The sequence below is a fragment of the Orbicella franksi genome, chromosome 4, assembly GCF_964199315.1.
Source record: "Orbicella franksi chromosome 4, jaOrbFran1.1, whole genome shotgun sequence".
Lineage (NCBI taxonomy): Eukaryota > Metazoa > Cnidaria > Anthozoa > Scleractinia > Merulinidae > Orbicella > Orbicella franksi.
The window spans coordinates 782,549-806,813 of record NC_138148.1 but is presented as its reverse complement, the minus strand read 5'-3'; the positions used below and the strand labels follow the sequence as shown (position 1 = coordinate 806,813).

The 24,265-nt window shown below is 37.4% G+C and overlaps 1 protein-coding gene across 1 annotated transcript; it reads right to left on the bottom strand.

Moving 5' to 3' along the window:
* Positions 1 to 655: 655 nt before the first annotated feature.
* On the bottom strand, positions 656 to 24,114 carry LOC145485750 (AT-rich interactive domain-containing protein 4B-like). The gene is made up of 21 exons (XM_081464367.1): positions 23,697 to 24,114; positions 22,435 to 22,551; positions 22,247 to 22,312; positions 22,029 to 22,119; positions 21,853 to 21,932; positions 21,679 to 21,735; positions 20,474 to 20,517; positions 19,581 to 19,668; positions 19,397 to 19,450; positions 18,637 to 18,719; positions 16,304 to 16,398; positions 15,089 to 15,289; positions 12,617 to 12,711; positions 8,725 to 8,825; positions 7,609 to 8,077; positions 6,940 to 7,010; positions 6,254 to 6,633; positions 5,582 to 5,641; positions 4,159 to 4,995; positions 2,966 to 3,109; positions 656 to 2,723 (listed from the first exon to the last, which is right to left on the bottom strand). The coding sequence occupies exons 1-21, from the start codon at positions 23,697 to 23,699 to the stop codon at positions 2,614 to 2,616; spliced, it is 3,246 nt and encodes a 1,081-aa protein (XP_081320493.1). The 5' UTR covers positions 23,700 to 24,114; the 3' UTR covers positions 656 to 2,613.
* Between the last annotated feature and the right edge of the window lie 151 nt (positions 24,115 to 24,265).

Here is a 24,265-nt window from a genome sequence, read left to right as displayed (position 1 = left end):
GTTAGGCTTCAAGTATTTCTGGTTTTAAAAACGGAGTAAGGGACTACTTAACTTCAAGAAATGTTTGATTTAGCTGTTGTAGGATGCTTTTATTTCATCACGTGGTCTGCTTTGCATGGGGATTAACATTTCTTGCCGACCATCCTTGTGGCATTTTTTCTTTTAATTGCATAGTATTTTATCTGGTCTTTGTGTTATCACTGGCCATTAAATTGTGATAAATAAAAATTTATATGGGTTGATGACATATTGGTCTATTTACAAAGTTTGGTGTCACAGCAAGTTTGTGATTGTTTCTTCAAGTTTGGGATGTATTTACTTCTCCCTCCGTGCCAGACCCTTCAGTGAAACTAAACAGGATTATATTTCAAAATACAGAGCACAGTACTAGAGCATTCGGAAAATTTTCAATGGCTCAATGATTTAGTCGTTCTCCGACGGTACGGGATGAAAGGCTCATTCATTGTACGTTTAGCCGCGAAATCGGTGTTGGCGCATATCGAGTGCCTCATAAACCGTTCAGCCCCAGGCCGCCCAGTTAAAATCAAGTTTGACTTAATCATGTATTCTTTGCGACTCGGGTGATATCCACCCGTTTCCAAGTCAGTCTCCAAGACTGAATTAGCAAAATTAACCAGAAATTGGATTCAGCCTGTTTGAAGAGCATAGCAGTCTTTATTCACAATCCACAGGGAATAACTTAGAAGCGGGTACTGTTAAAATACATCATAAAATAAAAAGTCTTAAAAATGTCAGAAACATGTTACTTGTCTACCCACCGCGAAATACCAACACAAGAAAGCTACAAATCAATTCTATTTGTGACCATAAGTGTATGAATATAAAAGGATACGTTAAAACTACTTTGTCCATTCACTCACGAACTTATTTATCAGAATTATAGCCGTCGCTTTACTCTTACATGAATCTATGAATTAAATAGTAGCACCTCTTTTGAAGACGCTTGCGTGACTTGCACTTGTGTTACTTAACGAGGCTTTAGAGATATCACAATTAACTGTAATAGCATGATGTAGCATGTTCACATGATGTCCATTATTTGTCACATTTAGCTTCTATACATATCAAAACCTGCTTTGTTTGTTTGTTAACCTAAAAGATAGTTACAAAGAGTCAAATCTAAGACCAGAAAGACCACAAAAGTTACCGAGTAACTGCGCTTGGAAAAGAAAACTGACGGAGCACATTAAATACATGTACAGTGAAGACCTCTCGTACAGTCAGAAAAAGGCTAGGATTACAACACAAAATCGCGACTAAATTCAAATAATGATGATGTTAGTTTCTTTTCATATATATGTTACTAGAGAGACGGAAAAATATGCCTTTTTAACGTATTGACACAGCAATTTAATTCCATCGATTTCTGCAATACCTTAAAAAAGTTTAAATATTTATTTACTTCTTCATCCCCCAAAAGCGTTTTTCGGAAACAAGCCGACAGGGATGTTTAAGTATAAAATATGGAGCACCAAAGGCCTTCATTAAATATATATATCTACCTTGAGCGATAATTTGTTTCTAAACTGACAAACATTCAAACGGGTTACTAATACACAAAGTAAAAGCAATTAAAGAAGAGAGATTGATCTTTGCCACTCCTGTATTGCGCGGTCCAATAGACGTGACATGCCTACTATTGCGTGACTTAGGTGAAGTCACGAGACTTCACTTTTTAAACTTTCACAAAACATGAGCTGCATGTGAAAAAATAAGTAACGTCAACTTTTGCAATAGAGCGGTTTTCAATTAAATGTCGAATGTAATCAGACCATTATTTAGGTTAAGTAATTGCCTGACTACTTCCGGCACTCGATCTCAAACTGCTCTGTTGGCCGAGTAGTCTAACTGGTAGGTGGCTTGGTTTTGGTTTTACAACTCGATTGAATAAAGCTCTACTACTGGGTTATGGGACATTCACAATTTCAGGAGTGACGTATCATCAAACCCCTTGCATGGGATGATGCAAAATATCTATATACCTAATGACTTAAAACACAGCGAGTTTATCTTCTCTTAGAGACGCGATCAAGGACAAGGAAGAGCTCCTTCGTATTAGACCCAAGTGAGATATTTCAGTCTCTCAGGCTCTCATCATAATTACATTTACACATAAAACAATGCTGGTGATAACCAATTTTCAACATCATCTTGATACTGTACAATAATTATTTGAAATCCACATTAAATAACAGGCCAAATTCAGGTCCCCAGTTTTCCTGATGGTAATTTTAAGAGCCACACAAGCCATCTTTATTGATAAATTAGTTTTGGGGAAGTGATGTGAAATAGAAATACTTTCCACTCTAGTCTATGTTATTGCATAGACCTGTAAAGCTTCAACATTGAGGAAAGCATTTTCTTGAAATTTTCTTACAAAAGATATATTTGATAACTCTTTCAAAAACGCTTACAAAGACTACTCATTCACAAGTTGTTCTCTTTGCATCTTTGCACAAGCCACTTAAGAGCAAGGTTTTACTCCTCTACAAAGGGCACTGAGTTTTACTGCTCTACAGAGGATATGAAAAAGAGATTTGTTGTTATGTAAAAGAACAATCAAGATTCAATACCAACAGGAAAATTTCCTTGTTATCTACATTCTACAGGAGGGACGCTTGGAGAGGGTATGGCATGTGATGATGACGAGGACGACGGTATAGATTTATGTACCTCATGAACCTCTTCAGCTTCGGCTGCTTCTGCAATACAACAGAAAGATACAACATATTACTATTCATACCGTATGTTTCAAAACCCATAGCCATCAGCATGGATAGTGAGTTACATTTTGAAATGATCTCAATCAGAGAGGCATTCCCATTTATCTCTGAATTGCTTTCTTGAGAAAACTGGAAAATAATAAAAAACTCGTAAAGGGTTCGAAGAATTAGAACTTGCTTGCTTTCTTGGTAAAAAGGTGAAGAAAAAAATAGAAACACACCTCTTTTCTTCTTGAGTCTCTTCCTCTTTCTGTCAATACTGGCGACTTCAGCTTTAAGGGAGCTGTACATTTTCCTCATTTCATTTATCTTGTCCTGGAGTAACCTGATACGTTCCCCACCATCTTCCTTTGCTTTAATTTCCTCTAGAAAAATAATACAAGAGAAAACTTAAAATTCTTTTTCACATGTCTGCAGAAAGCTTTGCAAAGTCCTCTTAAAAATGCTGGCTGCTTGAAATGTTAAAGGGGAAGTAGCAAGTGGATTGGGGTCACTTCAAAACAGAAACCTTGCTGCTGAGTATCTTTGATGATGAAATGGATTGTGACTGGAAAATGTTTGGCTAGTTTCTTTCAAGTTCTCACATCTTCCTTTCCAGAATGCCCCCAAAACAGACCACGATTTCCTCCTCTTCAGTTGATTCTACTCTCTTGGTGTTCTAACTGTATTCTGTTTTTAAGTAAGGATATCTTAGCACAGTTTTGACCACAATAGGTTTAATCCTCCATGATACTTTTTCTTCAAGGAAGAACATATACAGTCTGTAGAAAGATGTTTCTTGCATCAAAGTGAGTTAATTAAACCTTACAAATGTTTGCCTTTATGCAAACATACCAAATAAGAAAATAATGACCAATATTTTTGCTGGTAAACTTAAACACCTTTTCACTGACGACTTATAAATTAAAATTGATTTTGTGTTCGTTAAAGGCTGGTTTTCACTAGCGACGGAGTCGCAGTTGGAGTCATAGTCAGAGACGTAAGAGTGCTTACTACCTAGTGAAAATCGAAAATTGGAGTCGTGAGCAGAGTCATAAGCTCGACAGAATTGGAGTTGGAAGAATCAGAACGTTTCCATTTCTTCCGATTCTGTTTACGACTCTGTCGCTTATGATCTTGTGAAAACAGATTATTGGAGTTGGAAGCAGAAGCAGAAGAACCAACCAATCATAAGGCCTGGAATCGAGATTGGTTTATTCTTCCGCTTTTGCTTCCGACTCCGACAATCTAGTTTTCACTAGATCGTAAGCGACAGAGTCATAAGCAGAATGGGTGTTCTTCTTCTGACTCCGTCGGTTTGATTTTCACTAGATCGTATCTCTGTCGCTAGTGAAAATCAGCCTTAAAAGGCAAAAGTATAAAGTTCTGGTCTGTACATGTATGTGGGAGATCTTTAGATTGGTGCTAGCCTTACCTAGATCCATGTCAAATGACATCCTGGGACGGCAGGGTGATGAAAATACTCCCTGTGACTGACTATACACTGGACTCCCTGGAGCGTCACTACCTGTGCTGTCATTACCAGATGTGTGGCGATGTTTCTTCTTTTCCTTCCTTTTCTTATGTTTCCTGTGATGATGCTCAGAATTTTTCTTCTCCGGTTTGCTATCCTTTTCAGTACTGTTATGTTCACAAGTATTTTCAGTTGTATCTCTCCTAGGAGAATTATCAACTGGCTCATTAGTTTTCTCACTGTCATCACTACACTGAGCAGAACTGGATGCCGCTGAATCACTGACAAGATCTAGTTTAGTGTCCTCTGATGAGGAGGAGGCTGAAACTGTTTCCATGGTAGTTGTGGTACCCAGTGTTTGCAGTGGTTGATTTCCTATCTTAACTACTGTGTTGTCACTGAGCAGGTCTTCAACATCTCTGTCTTGCATACTGTTCTCATTTTCAACTTTGACCTTCTTGGGCTCTGGGCATGTCTCACTGGTGTCTTTGAAATCTTTACTAACTCTTTCTGGAGATGCAACACTTTTTATTAAACCATTTACAGTTCTCTTACTCTTATCTTTCCTTTTTCCATTAACATTGCCAGAGCTGTGCTCAGATCCTTGCTCCACATTAGAAATTTCAGATGACACTCCATTTCCACAATAAGAAGTTAAATTCTTTGAGATATCCACTGATTCGCTACTGCACACAAAATTCTTCTTTTCCTCAGTTGTTGTATTTTCTGTTTCTCCTGAAATTACTTCAGGGATTGGCTGAACATGGTTCACTACATCTGCAGATTTGTTCTGTTGCTCTGTTTACAAGAAAATAAAGCCACAGTCAGCAATTTACCTACTATATTTTTCAGAAATCTTCCCACACCAAATAATACAGTTACAATGTAATAACAAAACACATTTAAGGGAAAAAAGAAGAAAAATTGCTCACAGGCAATAAACTCCCTGCCATCAAGAACATTAACAGCAAAATACTGGAGTTAACTTGCAATGGATTAGTATCCCATTTGTGAGTAACAGGACTATTCCTAGTTGTTCATACAAACTTGTGCCTGTGGCCCATGCTCCTGGGGAGCATTTTTTCTTCTTTAAGAATCCTCTGTAGAAAAATAAGATGGTGGCTGTACATTTTACCACAACACCATGCGAGCCTAATACAGTACAAAAAGTACAAGGAAAGCCAAATTTTTGCAGTATTTGTCACTGTACTATTGACATTGTGTGTGCTAGGTTTGATGGTTTTAGAACGTTTCTGTACATTTTTATGAGCGTTTTCTAAGTTTCCGTGCTCTAAGAATTATGGGTAAATGTACCAGTTGCCGTCTTTTTTCCTACCGCAGATGCTGAAAATAGAACTTTTTGGCATCCATTATATTATCTTACCGGTTAACGATGGTTCTGGTGTAGTTGACTTTTGCCGCCTTCTTGACAAAGGACTTTTCACTGAAAAAAAGGATATGATAAGTTTTAATTCCTATTTTGCATGCAGGGCTCTTGTGGTTTTGGTATCTCTACAAAGTCTAGATGTGTTTGGTCCCAAAATATTTTTTTCGATTTGAACATGAAGGTTGAGCTTTAGACGACATGCATAAGCCATGCCCATCCAAGTTGACTACAAGTCTTGTCCTTGTAGGGTCATGACATTGCTTGGGGAAAGACAAATCTCTGAGCTTCTTGAGAAAGTGGTTACTTTGAAACATTTAAAACCTTACGCAGACCACAGGAGTTATGGTTACAGGAACAGTGAGCATAACAATAAGTCTGCTTGTTAAGTATCCTTCTATAGTCATTTTATCGCTGCCCTCTGTACACTGATGAAAGTGAAAGTTGGAAGTGAATGGCTTCATGTGCTTTTCTTCATGTAATGTGATATAATTAGATGTCAGTGACCAAGACACTGGTCAACTTAGCTGGGCAAGGAACGTTAAGCCATAAAACATTCGTTGTTCATAACGTCAAAAAATGGAACTAAACACATAACTTAATCTCCCACAAATTCATGTCTGACTGTCAGTGTACAGTTTTTAAAATATCATTTCTACATAGCCATCTTACCTTCATCCAATCCATTCGACACCTCTGAAAGCGAGTTCCTCTCTGACCTTGTGCGGCCTGTACCTCTGCCAGGGCCAGTTTTAGGTGACTTGCCAAGAGATGGTGACACTGATCCAGACCTTGTGGAAGGAGAGCATGGTCTCTTCAGTACGCACTTAGAACCATTTGATGCTGATGATGGCTTAGTAACTACTTCCTTGGCTGGTGCCACTGCTGCTTTAGATGTCCGCCTGCCAGCAGGCTTTGTAGTGGGCCTTGTCATGGGCTTAGGAGTGGATTTTGAATTGGAATCCGGTCCTTTGCTTGTACCGCCAGTTCTATTCCTTGTCTGTCTTGTACCCCATCCTGCAATCTTTTCAGGCTTTATCCATTCATCATACCTTGAACAAAATGGGGCAAAGCTGCTGCAACTTAACTGATCTAAAGATTTTTCCCTAACAGTGATCAACATGTAAAATGAACTAGCAGACAGGTTATGAGAGTAACCAACATCAACAATAGGTCACTGTTGGTCTCAGTTTGAAAATGAGCACTAGCTGAAAACGTTTTATACGAGGACTTCATTAGTTTGCTCATTCTTTTTTTTATTATTTGCTTGCTCATTTCATTTGTCCATTAAACTCATCATTCGCTTCTTTAATCGCTTGTTGGTTCCTTCAAGTATATGTAATGAGCATTCTACATACCTATTATTCCAACCAGCATAGTGAATACAGTAAATTGCACCTTCACTAGATTCAGGGTCAATATGAATTATCTGAAATAAAAGCAAAAGCTGATTATCATTCATAAGTTTGTTGACTGTTTCGTGTGTTGCATAGGCCACCATGTGGTTCAAACCATTAAGATCACAGTTTTGATTTATACTCTGAATCTCGTCAGTTGCTAGTATCAAGTGAAATGTCATAAACACACACTTTACACCATCTAGGAGCTGGCTGCCAATAGTGGAAGCTCCTGGATGTCTCAGGCACCCAACATCCATTTAGCGATGCCGTTGTCAATATGGCCTTTAATTAACAGCCAGTGATACCCCTTTGAATTATTCCTGAAAAATGTCAGTACCTTTCACGACAGATTTTAGATACACAACAACAAGTGAACATATTGCATGAGGCTGAACCGCAAGTACATGCAGCCAGTCTGGGAGGGTCACTCAACAAATGTGTACGAATAAGATCAATATATAAACGGGAAAAAAAAATGCTTAGAGTCTAAAACTGACTGACTAACTATATTAGCAAGAGAGGTTGGTTACTAAAATGAGTAATTAACCCAACAAGAAGGGCATGATCATTCAAATTGATAGTATACAAGAGTTTGTTACTACTAAAATCTTAACTAGTTGACCATACCTTGGCATCATAAAGCCGGTGATTTCTCCCTCTTCCATACTTGACTTGTACCTTATCACCAATTTCCAAATTTAATTCATCCACAGCCACATCAGATTTGCCATCAGAATGTGGCTCACTCACATCAGATGAAGACTCAGGACTGTTGACGACATCCACAGAAACATCTTCCTCAGGGCTCTTTGCTTGAGATTCACTTATCATTCCATTATCAAGACTTTGCTGACGTTTCATTTCCCTGATCCTTGTGCTTTGTTTACATTCTGCTTTCTTCACAACTATTTCATCATCATCTATGTCTGGTAAAGGTTCTAAACACTCCAGATGTTTTTCATCACTGCTGTCTTGGGCACTGTCAGGACTCTCTGGTTTGAGATTCTTGTCATTACTAATGCTCTGTTCGTCAACTTTGTCTTTAGCTAATGGATTTAGTCCTTCCTTCTCGTGAACTTCAAAAGGGTAAAGATATCTATATAACAGCAGAAAAAAGATGTTTGAAACAACCTTTAAAATCTCTTTAAACAATACTGGGCAATCCTGGGTTTCTAAATCTTTTTGTATACTGTATGGTTCCATAATGGTCAATATTGAGGCTCACCAAGTGATGCTACATGCTGATGCCACAACAAATTGTTTGATGAGAAAAAATCTTTTCCAAAACTTGACCATACAATATTTACCAATGAATGCCATCATAAACTGATGACAACCAAAAGATTTAGTAGACATATTCCAAGAGATAAAATATGCTCTGAGTTTTAGAGAGTAACTATTCTCAATTAATAATTATGCATCCTGGGAATGGAATCAATGCTTTTGGTTGTTTGCTTGATGTCTACATTGTATGATATGTCCCTATTTCAATCAATACTGTATTCCAATGTTTTGAACAGAATAAAGCACAGTTAAGTCTCCACACTGTTGAAATTCACAACTCAGATGTAAATGGAAGGTATATACATGTGGGTTTAATAAAAGCAGTGATGTGTAAATCTGAGGACTTGATCACTCTCCAGGCCTGCAAGAGAGCTGAAACTGTGAACAGTGACAATTACACATTAGATCAAGGGTACAAGAGACTCAAAGCGCAACAACACTGAAAAAAACAACACATACTTTTTGTAAGCCATTTTAATGTGGTGTGATGCACTTGGTGGAACAACTGGAATGTCCATTTGCTGATAAATTTTTCTCCAAAGCAATGATTCACTGGAAACCTGCAAAAGTTAGAATACATTGGTAATTATTATATAAAACATCTTTCATACAGTACCGGTCAAAGGGACTGCAGCACCTACACGCATGTAAAATGCGTGTAGTCTGCGTGTAGTATTCGTGGACAGTGCATGGCCCGTGTGTGTAAGGTGCGTGTAATTACATGCATGTAAAATTTACTGATCTGGTAGTTACACACATTTGTGTGTAATTTTACGCAAATGTGTGTATTTTAATTGGAGCAAGAAACCTTTGTTACTCATACACGCAGTTGCGTGTATTTTGCAAACCAAAAAGCCACTACTAACTTGTATTCGAAACATGCGACTTTCAATGTTCACAACAAAAAGTAAATTCACAAGCCAACAAGCATTGCTAAATTACTGGACTAGCTTGAGCACCTATCAAAATACTCTTTCTTAATCTGTAGCAGTCCGCACTTGTGCTTAACATCAAACCCCTGAAAGATCCCTGAGCTTTCGTTTACGTTAAAACACATACAATGTACGTCACAATGTAATGTTTACCCACACAAGAAATGTCATTGTCAACTCCTGTTCCTTCGATAACAATGAAATAGGGATTCAAACAGAAACTCGCGGATTCTCTCTTAATTTTAACAGCGAAGAATCAAAACTTTTTTTCACAAAATCTAGACGAATTTGTTAATTTTCAATTCATCAGATTCGTGTGTAAACCCGCAATATTTACACTCGGTTTGTTCGATTATTTGGCTTAAATTACAATACATTTCACTCAGACTACTGATAAGCTAAGGTCGAGAAAAACAAAGGGATTTTCATCTGTGGGTTAAGTCTGGTTGACAGATCGTCGCGTGTCTGTATATGTATTCGCGTATGGAATAAAATGAAGCAGTGACTAATTTCAAAACAACTCTCACATTGCACAGGATTTCCACCTGGGGTAGATCTTGGTCACGTGCTAGGCAACGCTTTTCAAGAAACAGATCGAATTTCATTTTTACCAGATCAAAACAATGTTTTCAGATGGAGAACATTCGCTTCTGAGCTATTAATGACGAATCTTCAAAGGCTTTTTAAACTTAAAGAAGGATACCTGATGTTTAAAAATTAACTGAAAATCTCAAGCAAAATATCATGTTTTGCTGTTATTTCATGTCCATCAAGCCTCAGTTTGTCAGTCGCTGGTGCTTTTGTTGTTTCTCATGAAAAGAAAAAAAAAACATGGCCGGAAAAGCTTTTGAACACCGGTTAACTCCGAATGCTTCGGAGAACGAAATATTTTTAATGAATCTCTGGATTGATTTAAAGTACACTGATTGCTGTAATTTAGAATTGAAAGAGACATTATATGTTTATGTTCTGTTATCTCAGTGAATCCTAGCTAGCATGCCTGCCTGCCGCTGGTGCCGCTTGTTGAAACTACAATGGATAAATACTTTTACTGTAAGGGGGTAGGCCGGTTTAAGGAAACTGTATCGCAGTGCTGTCCAGTATGGTAAATGTTACACGGTAAATGTTTTGTTTTAATTACACGCACTTGTAATATTTCATTCCCATTACATGCACTTAATGAGATCCAGTTGAACGACTGCAAGTAATTTTACACACAATATCACGTTTACTGCGTGTAATTACACGCATTTTCGTGTATTTGCGCGTAAGGTGCGTGTAAGGTGTGTGGACACTGCATGTAATGTGCATGTAGTACATGCCCTTAATGTGTGTGTAATGCTGCAGTCCCTTTGACCGGTACTGTATTCCAAATACCTTGGAACAGTAATAATCAGCTGGGTCCTTGGATACTCAATACCTTACTACTTTATTGTACATGTCCAATTATCCCACTTACACCTGCACTGGCCTAAACTGGCTTTGGGGAAACATGGTTCTTCTACCACTTGTAATGCCATCAGTGTTCACACCAGAAATTGTCTTAGATAATCAGCTGCTATATTGGTAAAAGGTCTTATGAAGTATGCTAAAACCAGCACAATAGGATCAACTGGGCCAGAAATACAAACAATAAACCACTAAACGTTTTCCTCTGAAAAAACGGAATGAAATTGTGGGTTGTTTTAGCATCAATTGTTTGGGCAAAAGAGCCAGAAAGAGGCATGTGTCATGCATAGAAGAAAATTATGGGAAAATTCTTATGAAAAAGAAATTCTTATGGGTTAATTATGTTGTATTTTCAAGGCTGCTGCCTAACAGGCGCCCAGTTGCTTGAGGTGCCTAAGTTACAAGTGGGGGCGACTTAAGTTTTGTTCAAGGCCTTAACATGGAGTTTTCATTCCCATCTAATCAGTCCAATGACTGTAACTTTGTTCTACCAACATAAAATGCCTGCCAACCATTGCCAATTATTGTACATTTGTTCCCTAAATTTAAGGGTTCCTGGCTAACACACATTCTGACTGCCCGGGATGTTGCTCATGAAATCGGTTAAAAATTCATTCATGCAATAAATTAAACAAGAAACAACAGCTACTCTGATCCTGTTTTGCTTTTATCACAAGAAATATGGGCCAAAACCAGTAACAAAGTCTCTCTCTGCTCACAAAACAGCCGGAAACAGCTATATTTGAAATTCGCCTACGGTGCACTGCAAGCTCAGTGCTGAAAAAAAGCTGCAGCACTTGTGTGGATACATCAATTATTGAATTTTGTTCAGTTTGACCATAAATAATATTCTTCCTCAGTCATGACCTGAACACTTTGCTGAATGCTTGATTCCAAAAATTGATTGATATTAGACCATACTAGTGTCTCATGGAAAATCTCAACAGAGAGAAAGGGGCTACCCTGGGCCCCTCCCCTAAATTTCCACAACTCACTCCAACACCTGCCTCCCTCCCTCCCAAAGATTGACCATGGCAAATTTTATCCTGGGCTCCTTACAAATTTCCTTAAGTAACAGCCTTGATTTTGAAGTTTACCTCTATTTGAAGGTAAACTGTACATTTACAAAAAATTACCAAAATATTGTGACATTTAGTAGTCAGCTGATTGGAGTAAAAAGAATCAAGAAACAAAACACTTAAGAGCTACAGTAATCGCCCACATATAAGAACCTGAAGTTTTCAATTTAGCCTAAATAGGTTCTTATATAAATGGTACTTAAAGCAAATTTAGGCTACCAAGGTTCTTAAAACAGGTTCTTATATTTTCATATGAATTTCATCTGAATATACTATATATATTATAAATATCATCTCATAATACAGTATAAATCATTTATTTGTACCATAGCGCAATGCCTATAGGCAGTTCAGTGCCGTTACAGTATATGTCCTTAACAAAACATAACAAAGCAACTCATGTTGAGAAGCTGAGGCATTGCTCATTGGGAGCTTACATTGTTTTGATATTTTACAATTATTTATTTCATTGGGATATATTTTTATATTCTACATTTAATATTTTGTGATTCTCACAGAGTTGGAGATGGTCAGAAACCTTTCTTTGATACTGTAGCAGAGTACAGTACTTGAAAATACTTGGGGAATTATTTGAATGGCAAACACAATAGACATACAACATGGTACTTAAGCTTGAAAGAAAAAAAAAAGTTATGTCAAGTTACTTTTAAATAGATGGCGATCTTAATTCACCAGTTTCTACCTATACACTTTTACAGCAACCCCACTGATAAGAACCTAACTTAAAATGTTAGCCTTAATAGGTTCTTACGTGGAGGGGGCTTAAAATGAAAATTTTAGCCTAACAGGTTCTTAAAATCCAGGCTCTTATACGTGGGCTATTACTGTATTACAACTAACAACAATAGAAGATAGTGTGCCACTAGTTACCTTCTCCATGCCTCCATGATGTTGTACTATCCTATAAAGTTTGTATAGGTCTAAATCTTGATTTCCTAACACTGGAGGTCTTGCAATTGGTGTTCCTAAAAATTTACAATAAGACCATTGAGAATCCCATCAGGAAAGGTTAAGTCTGCATATGAGCCAAGTGGCCCATTTGGCCTTAGAACTACAAGCTGAAAAGGAAGAGGCAAAATGGAGACAAACTAAATTTAGGGCTGGCGACACTGCTTACTCAACACTTAAAGTGCCACTGACACCCCAATTTTTTTTTCCTAATATCAATTTCATTTTTCTCCGAATCACCACTGCCAAAAAAATATCATTGTAACTACTTTCGTTAACTTTGCATGAATTTTCAAGTTTGTTAAATTGCCTTTTTCCATGTTCACAACAGAGGAATAGAGGAGAATGGGACGAGTTGGCTTCTGATGTCATTTCGGGAATAACAATATTTTGTTTCTGAGAAGAATATACATGCGAAAGTGTGTGTCAAAATCATTGCAGAATGCAAGGAAGATGTGCTGTTGGAGACAGTAGCAATACAGAATGCGAAGGATAGAGTACTCCTCTTCATTCAATACCTCTATCTTTATGAAACTTGATTGGAAATGAGAAAAAGACCAAAGTAGGCTGATCTGTACAAAACTAAAGCCAGGGAGCCATAGAGGATTTCTTCGATCTCGCGTTCGCTGCTACTGTCCTACAGATTTTCATGGTCTGTATATTCTCTAGAGGAAAGCTTGACATTGTCAAGGTACTGCGTAAAACAGGAATTTGGGAAAAGCTGGAAGCCATCTGACTATTCTGAGCTTGAACAATCTTCCGAATACCAAACCAAAATAAATAATGGAAACTGTAGGTAAAGAAATTAAATGCACTGCGTTTTCTATACTTGAAATAGTAACTTTTCTAAACAAATAGTAAGCAAAACCTACGTCCTACAATGAGGCGATCAAGATTGTTGAAGCTTCGACCTGGTGGACTAGCTATGTATTTGTGGACTTTAATAAAAATGCACGCATGCCAGAGGTCGTAATCTGGCCACATTTCTCACTGACCATTCTGCGTACACAATTGCTTTGTTCTTTGAACTTTGTTTTTGAGGAATGAAACATATCTAAATTACAAACTTAGAATAGATCAAGAATTGATAAATATTTGAGGAAAGTGAAACAAACGATTATTATTTGACTCTATAGCTACCGGTGGAGATTGTTGTGCTGAAAGAAGAATGCACTTGTCAGTCACCCTAAACACAATCTAATAAGTCGAGAACTCCCAGGTTGTTAGCATACCTAAACTAGACTTTTCAAACTAACAGTGATTAGAAATGTATTCAGTTAACTGATACTATACTGAACCTCTTTTCAAGATGTTGTCGAAGGATTTTCCATGATTTACTGGTACAAAATATGCACATTTGTGTAGTTTGCGATGCTTGTGTTCGTACACAGTAATTGAACTACGGTTGGTTGACAATAACGAAGTGAAAAGTTACCTCACCCTCAGATATTGTTTGCTGACATCTCTGCTTATCTCTTACGTTAAAACTATTTTCAGTCATTGATCTGGAGAAGTACATCGCATTTTAAAGTTGTGTTTTGACACTCTGAAATCTGCATGTTCTGTAAAGTCAAATTACCAACTCTTCGTGTTCATTGACATCTTTCTAACTCTTTAATAGCTGTAAGTTAACTCTTCAGCCATTATTTGTACCTTTATAACCCAAATTGACCAGCAAATTGTCGATCCTAGCCTACATTACAAAGCGGCAATCTCAACTGGCGACCCGGCTGCACTTTGAAATGGAAAAAAACACATACACCACAGCCGTCCAAATCCTAGCTAGACTCCGAATTGTAATGCTAGATGATACAGTTCTTTCACTTAAAAATCTTGTCCAGTTTTGATAAAATATGAATCACAAATACCCAAAAATGTTTTGAGAGCTCTCGCAAGTCTCTTGAGTGTTTTAGCTCGGTTCCCGAAGTGACCTCAGCAGTAGCCCATCCCAGATCCCACTTTGCATGGTTGTGAACATAGAAATTACATATTCAAACGCCTGTAGAAACAAAGGGATTTTATCAATCGCGATAATTTTAGAAACTAGTAGATTATATTAAAGGAAAAAAAATTTTTTTTTTGGGGGGGGGGGGGGGGGGAACTGGCACTTTAGAAAGCCTGTGTGTAAACAAATTCTGATATTTAGATTGATGAAGACTACTTGTTTAATTTGCTCCACTCCAGAACTCATTAGAATTTTGTGTTATTATTTGGTTAATGGGACTTCATGAACTTTGAATAGTTCTATTTGTCTAATTACTATAAGTACAGGGTGTAAAATAAACCTACCTTGTTTATTGTTCTAATTTAGATTAGGACCACAAGTTTCTCAGTCCACGACTGTAAAGCATTTCCCTCATTATATTAAGCTATTTACATATTTTATTTCTTTACCTTTCTCTTGCATGAATGCCATTAGCTTTTCTTTAAAAGCCTTCTTCTCTTCATCTTCTTCAATACTCCCCTCATCTTCTGAAGAATGAGGCTTCTTAGAGTCTTCTTCACTGTCTCCATGAACTATTACATCAGAGGAATTTTCCTCCCAGATTTCTGGAATTCTTCCAGTGTCTAAATAAGTCAGTGCTCTTTCTACAGCTGAAGACAAATAAAACAAAATATGAACAGCTCAATACTCGCTAATCCCTCTCTCTAACATATATGCAGGTTTCAAGTTAGGATTCAAGGCATGACCTTATCCCAATTTGGCAGGTCTTGGAATTTTTATCATTGGGTTATTCCAGAAAAAATCCACACACCCCTCTTGCGGGAAGGGGTTCAATGACCTTGGAAATCAGGGTGAGAGGGGTCATTTTCAACCAAACCGAAAAGTGAAGAAAATTTCTAAGACTTCAAAGGATTTTTGTGTTGAAAAGTGTCCCAGAGTTCAAGAGATTCCTTTGTCAAATCAGCCCTTGAGACTTAAATTGTTTGTTTGAACAACAACATAAATCAAATAAATTAAATGTCAAAATTACATCAGCATTTAACTATGAAATCATTCAAAGACTATTTTCTTTCAAGAAATCATCAAGAGACCACTTTGTTTTCACTGTTATGCGAAAACATTCAACATACATCAACCCCTATTCCCGGAGGGTGGCCGTTTATTAGGGGTTTGACTATACGACTAAAAAAGAGAAACCAAGTTATGCCAGCGCTTGGTGAAGTTAGCAATTTTCAAATTAAAAGTGGGCATTCCTTCTCTTTTAATGTGTCAAAAGAACTATGTAATTGTCACTACTTAAGCACATTGCAAGAACATTCTTTTAGTTTTGAAAATAACAAAAATGATCTCCAGAATGCACTCTGATCATCTTTTCTATTAGGTGTAAATTAAACTTTTACGACCACCAGAAAAAGGAAATCTTACCGGCAAGCAGGACATGAGAGGGGAGGAGTTAAAAATTAGGGGGAAGGGTGGGAGTCAAAAAACTTAGCCATCCATTGATGTGTGTGATTTTACTGAGATAATCCATTCCACTATTTCCAAACTAGACATCAGATATTAAGTCCCATGACCCACACTTAAGATGCTTCAAGATGCCTCATTGCATCAGACACATAATTCAAAAATGAGAAGAGACATGATCAATTCAGCTAGATACCCACCTGCTTTTGATTTTCTGTTTTCACCTTTCATTACACCATGCACTGGATCTTGATCCTTGGAGAAATCTTTTGCATCCTTAACATTTATCACATGGCTGAAAAATAAGGATAAAAAAAGACAGCATTGTTTGCATCACAGAACATCTCTTTGGAAATCAGTTTCAAAGCATTGTCAAGGGAGGAAAATTACAGTTGAACCAACAGTAAATGACTGAAGGGCAAATCCAAGGGAAATGTGTTGAGTTCCAAATAAAAGGGAATTCGAAATAGCCATGTTTGAATTAGTCAGGTCCAACTGTATTATTAGGTGCCTCTTGGAGTTTACTTCAAAAATAGATGTCATGTCATTTCTCTGCATGAATAATTAACATGAAGCACCAAGGCTTTTCTAACCCAGGGTTCTCATTACAGTACCGCTCAAAAGTAAGTTACCACCTTCTCGCGAGATGAGATTCTCCTCTCACGAGACGAGACTCTCGCCTTGCAAGACAACAGTCTCGTCTCACAAGAGCTTTAAAAAACTGTAAGTACGGCTGCCTGAACTTCTTGCGAGATTTTAATAGCTTATTGTAAAGTAAACAATACAGCAACAACACAGCAAAACTTTGCCTTTTATCGATTGATCAACAGACTGTTTAACTTGGTTGCCCCATGTACACATAGGTGAGTCCAACATCAACACAACTAATTTGACCAAAAGATCGCAATCTTTCCATCAATCGCTCAACTGAGGTTGACTTGCTTGGAAAGCTCATTTAACAATGAAATTAAGATCAAGAACAACAACCATTTTATTTTGCTTAATACATAACTTTCAATATTCAAACTGACGTTTTCTGCGGTCTATTTCACGTTCCAATTCTTTGGATGCCACATGCGTTTGTGCTTTGTTAGCAAAGGTCACGTTTTCAATTTGTTGTGCAATCAAAAATTCACTTCCTTTCTCCCTGTCAGATGGAGCATGTACAGATTTACCAGTTCTCTTTCCGTTGGTTAATAGATATGGGCTACTGACCAAGTGTGAGGTCAAGATGGGTGGATATTGGCCAAGTTCTTTTTTTGGGTGTTTATGGACTGAGATGAGTTGAGTCGAGGTCCATGAACTCGCAAAAAAGAATGAGGCCAATATTCAGCCATCTTGACCGAACAACCTTGGTCAATAAAGGATTTATTATATGGCTTTCCGGGAAATTTTTCTTGCAGGACACAGCGGGTAGTCCCGAGCGGGCAAGATAGCTCCATTTTGCCTGCTTGGGTAGCCAATCACAACGCAGGATTTGATTCATCTTGCACGCTCACAGAGCAGGCCATATAATAATACGATTTCTAAGATTGTTTGCATTCAATTTTATTGATGAAAACAACAGTTTTCGATTCAAAAGTGAGTTCAAAGGACATGCACACTTATGCAAATTCACTGCATTATGGACTAAAAATAATCAGGGAACTATTAACACTTAACTCATCAATTACTCAAGCACTTTCACCAACATCTTGACTTGAGATAAAAAAAAATGTTTCCATTCAGTTTCTTCATTTGAGATGATAGTGTTGGGTCTTGCGAAGCAGGTTTCGACTTAAATGCTGTTGCTTATGTAAAATCAACACGCTGCAATGAAATAATTAAAGTGACCGCCAAACGCAAGTTTTGGTGAACATCTTTGATGTTCGTTTTTCATCACTTTCATTTAAGTTTTTTGCTTGTAAGTTAAAGTTGGCTCTCTTGAAGCGGCGTTTAAAACAAGAGCCCACAAAACCAGATGCTCTCGCAGGGTAAACTTCACAGCATCGCCAGAAATTAATTGTTTTCTCGCAAGCTAACTGCTTGTAATTTATTCCAAAATATACGCTTTGATGGTTCTTGCGAGACGACACTCTCGTCTTACGAGGCAAGACACTTGTCTCGAGAGAAACGAGACGACAGGTGGTAACTTACTTTTGAGTGGTACTGAAGTCCACAGTGAAAAAAGCTGCATCTTCTTTGGATTGGTAGAAGTCTCTTTGAAAGGCTTATTCCAAGCATAGGGCAGGAAAATTATCTTCTATGTGCTAATCCCAAGGTTTACTGGAAGTCTTGTTATTTCTCTGCATGACTGATTCACATGAAGCGCCAAAGCTCAAAAGTCTCCATATTACTTAATATACCATATTGCTTTGTTTGGGGGAGGGCTTAAAAGAGCCTTTACTGAACAAAGATAAATAGCTTTGTTGGTAACTAGTACTATTAACTTTTCTAAACTCTTTTTATAAAAAAAGTTCTCTAAATTAAAAATAAATAGTTAAGTTATCAACCAGTTTTAGAGCTGTTGCTGCTACATTTGTCATCAACTTACTATTTTCCATCTTTGAAAGAGCGGACGAGGCATTTCTCTTTTGTTTTCATCAAATCAACCTCATTCTTACTTGGATTGACACCCTGCAATACCAAAAAATTGTATATATATTATCAATCAGTGGACCACCCATTGCCATCCACCCAGCCTTAGTAACAATACAGGTTTTTTGTTTCATACACAATCAATCAAATTTTCTCCAATGACTGACAAACGGAAGCATATCTCATAAAAGAGAAACAGGCTGATATTCTCCAATCAAAGGTGACTACACATCTGGATTAAAAAAAAATTATGGTGAAAAATAACTACATGTTCTAGTTTTATTGCATTTTTGTTTAAAAAAAAATTAATAAATAGTTTCTGAAAGAAAATGAGACCAACAATTATTGTTTTACTGGTACATAAGGTTACAGCACTCTTAAAAAAAATTTAAAAAAAGGTTATGGCACTCACAAAATTATATATTTTCTTGTTTTTTCAAATTCAGTGAAAAATGCTAAAGTGTTGCTGCTCAAGGCGACTCATTTTTGTAGCCTTGTTTTATGGCCTTGACAAGAATATATATATTTTTACATCCAGGAACACATTATTGGGAATGAGTTCCATGCAGAATGTCAATGGAATGGAAACAGAATATATAAGGACCATATAAGGAATGTGTACAGAACAGGTACAGGTATAAAATCCCTGTTTGATTATTACTGAGGGGTTGCGAGACAACTTTACAAATTAGTACTATATAGCAAGGAAACCTCACCAAAGCTGGAAACCACATGTTTCTCCTTTTTGATCCACTTTCTACAATGACAACCTTAATTAAGGGAAAAAAAAGAAACTATTTGATAACAGTTAAGAATTAAGAATTTATACCAGAAAAAGCTATTTCCTGAGGTATTACAAAACCCCAGATTCACAAATAATGCAGAGACAGTAGTGTAAACCTTGCCAACAATGCTGTCATCAAATAAACACTTCTTCTTTGTCGGAGCTGATCTCTGTTCATCTCGCTCTGTTTCAGAATCATCCATACTTAAAAGAACAAGATGAAAATTAACAATTGATAAAAATTCTTTCAAGAGCATAAAAACACTGTCAAGTAGACAGGTGCTTAACTGAATGAAGAACAGTCATCGTCAACTCAGGAATAATGTTTTGATATACCGTCAGAATCTCAGTGCCAACATTTCAGAAATTTATAACAAACAGTTACTATTGCTTATTTCTTAACCTTGGGATAAATAAACTAGAAAAAAATGACATGATTACAAAGTAAATCAAATGCTCAAGAACAGGCTTACCAATAGCCTTCATGTGGTAGCTCTGACACATTGTTTGATTTTTTTTTTTTTTTACTTTACCTAAGAACTATGATACCACATGGCATACATATTTCCAATAGAGATTTAGCCAAGCCTAAAAGCATAGCTCCATCCGGGTTGTTCAAAGCCCGATTAAGCTAACCCAGGATAAGCGAGAAGTTTGTTTTCAGTCTTGTAACTTTGCAGGTGAGGTTCTCTGTTTATGTTGTTTGGCCTTCTGTTTTGAGTTTGAATAACCTCAAACTACACAAAACATAAGCTGTGAACAACAATTTTATACAAGAAAATTTTGCACTTGAATCCTGCCTTGGTGTTAACCAGTCCTGATTACAACAAGTTAGCCTCAGTTGAGCCCACAATCCAACAAAAACTCAGTACTTGTTCAGCAGTCACCTTCAAAAAAACACTTGACCTCAACGAGCTCTTAACTTGAGCCCGTGATATGGTCACGTGATACTGGTCAGCGGATACCTTGTTTTGACCAGTGTCAATTGACCATGAAAACTGTACATTACCTTGCTGCCTGACTTAGTCTTCTCTTTTTCCTTTTCTTTCCATCCTGAAAAAGAAATGAACTCAGTGCTTTGATAAATTTAATGCAAAGGCAAATTTCTTGGACATAAATTATAGCATGATCATGCACTCTCCACATTGCTGGTCCTAGCAGTATGTGTATAACATATGAACTGAGTGAACATCCTTGTTCATTAGGAGTCATTCCATAGCTCTGAGCATAGAGCACCCAACCAGTATTTTAGAGATCAGGAACTGATCACATAATGAACATTATATCTCTCTCATTTTACTACCAAACTTAAACTTTACAATCTTTCCTTATTTCTGTTCCCCCCTCCCTTTAAGTTTTTGCAATCAGTTGTATAATGTTAGATGTCAGTGCCTAGGAATAATGTCACAACAAATACAACTGGAAATTTTCTTTATTTCTACAGATACGGGTTTTACGACAACCTTAAACTATGTGTATATACCCATGCCACTGGCTCTTTAATTGCTTGCTTTACCAGTGAACGCACCCTTGTAATGCACCTTTTGCCACAAACACTGACCGATTTTTAATGCCTCTTTTTTATGTTGAATTAAAAATCGAAATTTTCTCACATGGAGTATAGGGCAACTTTTAATACAACATTTTGTTTGAAACAACATGTTGCAGGCTTTTGAAAGCCATTAAAAATCCTGGAACATTGTTGCCCGAATTTTGTTTTTCGCACAATGTTGTGATAGAAAATCGTCTCATGTAACCTAACGTTGCCAACCATTTGATAGCTTCCTTCCCAAGTGCAAGGGTTGTTTTCTCTCTTTGTCTTCCATGTGGAATTTAAAACCATTTTCCAGTATTGCCTTTCTCGACTTTACTTCGGTGATTATTTTGTTTTAAAAATAAATAATAAATGAAAGAGGGAAAAGCACTTTATAGTCAGGGACTGGCAAACTACTGGCCCTCCATACATCAACTAAAAATTCTTTTATGGTTTCCATCTGCAAAATCACTTGAGATATCAGAGAATGTTGCTAATCATGTTAAGGTTAAATCCAAGTTATGTACATGTAACAGTGAGCTTGCACTTGCAAGTTATAGTGCAGACACTAAGACTGTTGCTATGTTACTTGCTGGACTGTGCACAAGTTGTAACAAAATAAAAAAAAATGAAAACACATTCAGTACATATAACACTGGATTTGTCACAATATTATTTACCTGCACAACTGGGGTACCAAAATTTTCAGGATCTGTGAGGGGAAGATGGTCAAGGGTCTGGAAAGAATAAAAACAATGTATTGTAAAGAAAAGCACGTGCGTGTAGAACTCCTCATAAGTGATGCAACTCCAAATATACATGTTGGAATATGAATTTACTCATTTAATGCCCACCTCACTTTCGTTGAAATGTCGTCCCCCTTTCAAACACAGAGAAGTCCTTCTCAATGTTCTTTCATCGCCATCATCAAAAACTTGAAGAGAAGTAAACATATATGTGATTAACAGCTTGTTTTGGTTCTGTATAGCTTACCTCTCCGGTACCTTAGGTAACGAAAAAGAATTCTTACCAACAGTGTAGACGCTGGCGTCGGTGAGTTTGGTTATAACTCCTTCCATAAATTGGCCATCGGGATTCTTGGCTTCAACCACTGCTCCCACCTTCAGTGAGAAGAAAAGAGACATCTTACATGTGGCAGAAAAGCAGCACATACTGAACAACATCAGCTGATAAGAGATCGACAAGAGAACGAGAGAATGGTGCCTGAACAAAGAAAGGAGAACGTACCTTCAAAGAGCCTTTGACACAATCATCATTAATTGTGACCGAAGTGTTTGTTTTAGTAAATGTAACCTACAGAAAGCAAGAACATAATCCAAAATAACAAAGGATGTGAGAAACACGGCCTTTCTCGCCTCTAAGAACAGAAATCCACAGCAGTAACGTGTGGGGAAACCATTTCAATCTTCACTGACCTTGCATTTGACAAGCTTCTTCACAACCTTCACGTTAGCTTCACAAAAAGCTCCTCGATATTTGGCACTAACATCCGTTCCTACCGTTAAGAATGGGGGTTCCTCTGAAGGCTGTGCCTGACGAAAGATGAAAGAACAGAAAGGAACGAGGTTTGGAGCAATTAATGACGTGAGCAAGGAGTTGCTTTGAATTATAGATGATCTTATCCCAAATTCCCTGAGTTTTAATGTTGACTTGTCATAAAACCAGCGGTTAGCAAATGTGCCGGTTTAATCAGAGGCAAAGGCTGAAAAATGAGGCATCCCTGCAACAACTTTAAGAGGAAGAGAGAGTGGCTTTAGCAAGTTGATACGAGCACGGTCACAATGCAACGACTGCAGATCGAGTGTTTTCGTGTAAACGTCGTGCAACGTACTGTATACGAACCGAGGTTTTCATTTCAGTAACAAGCCATAATTCCACAGCAAAAACCATTGACTAGAAAATACTTTTAGTTAAGTTCATCAGCTTACAGAATCTTGAGTTCTGCTCAGTCTGATACCTGGTACTATAAAAGCATGTAAGAAATCTTCGAATGAGCATTCGTAAACAACATGTCCTGACCAACTAACCAAGTTGACAGAACATGCTTGTCTCGAAGCAATCGCTCATTCTTTTTCTCCCTGCATAACACAGCTTAACATTCATATCTACAACAAGGGTATCGCTATATTCGAAAATACCTTTATTTGCTTCGAGAACTGTTCCGACAGAGATGCGAAATGAGTAGGAAGACTAATGTGAGACAAAGCTAAAAGCTAAACCCAACTAGTAACAAAGTAAGCTTATAGTTAGCAATTTAACCAACAGAGTATGATTGCACAGACACATCACTGCTTTCTTTTAAGACTACAGAGAATCAGGAACATATGCAAGACGTAAACAAACAATTGAGTGGCTAGATTCCGAGCTTTTCTTGGTAAGAGCATTTCTGTTTTCAAGTATTCCATGCCTCAAGCAAGTGTGCGCTAAAAGTTGAACCTTACGACGACTGAATTGCTGCCAAGCTTAAACTGTACGCTACAGGAAGTTGCATCTCTTTGCAAGGATCAACTTAACGTAACATATTACAGCCAAAACTCCGGACTGTTTCTACAAACTACAAAACAAGAGTAAAGTAAAGTGAAGAAATAGAAGAGGGACTGACAATGAACATCATGGAAAAATTTCTCGGAGTGAAAGTAAACACAACTAAACTACTGCACATTTTAAGTCAACTCACCATAAGGAAACTTAATCTATGGTCCTGAGACCACAGTCAGCAGCGCTAAGCAATCCGTCCCTACGATCACCCAAAAATCCAACGAAAACTTCAAACTGAAGAGAAACTTGCGATGGCCGACAACAAGGACGCTCGACTTACCCTCCTCAACCAGGGGCCATGGGGGGTCCTTGTCGCTGATTGGACGTTCCGTTCAGAACCTCCTCCAGTGGACCTCAGTTTGCTCTTGGTCCACACCATATTTGGCAGATTGGAGGCGAAATTGACAACTTTCATTGTGCTGTTTTACTTCCGGCACCACAATAACATCCGCTTGGTTCGTATTCGCGGGAAACTTAATTAATCCAAGCAGACGCTGGCTTCAACGAAGAAGTAACTCATCAACGTGTTTTTCTTTATTGATTTAATATTTACTAACTTGTCATAATCGTTGTCACAAGCTCACTGTTGGTTTGTAGTGACCTTTTATTTAAATAAACAATCTTTTAATTTTTGCATGCACAAAGCCAAACAAAATTTACAAAACCTAAAAAATTACAGGAACCAAAAAAGTTACTTCAGCAAAATAG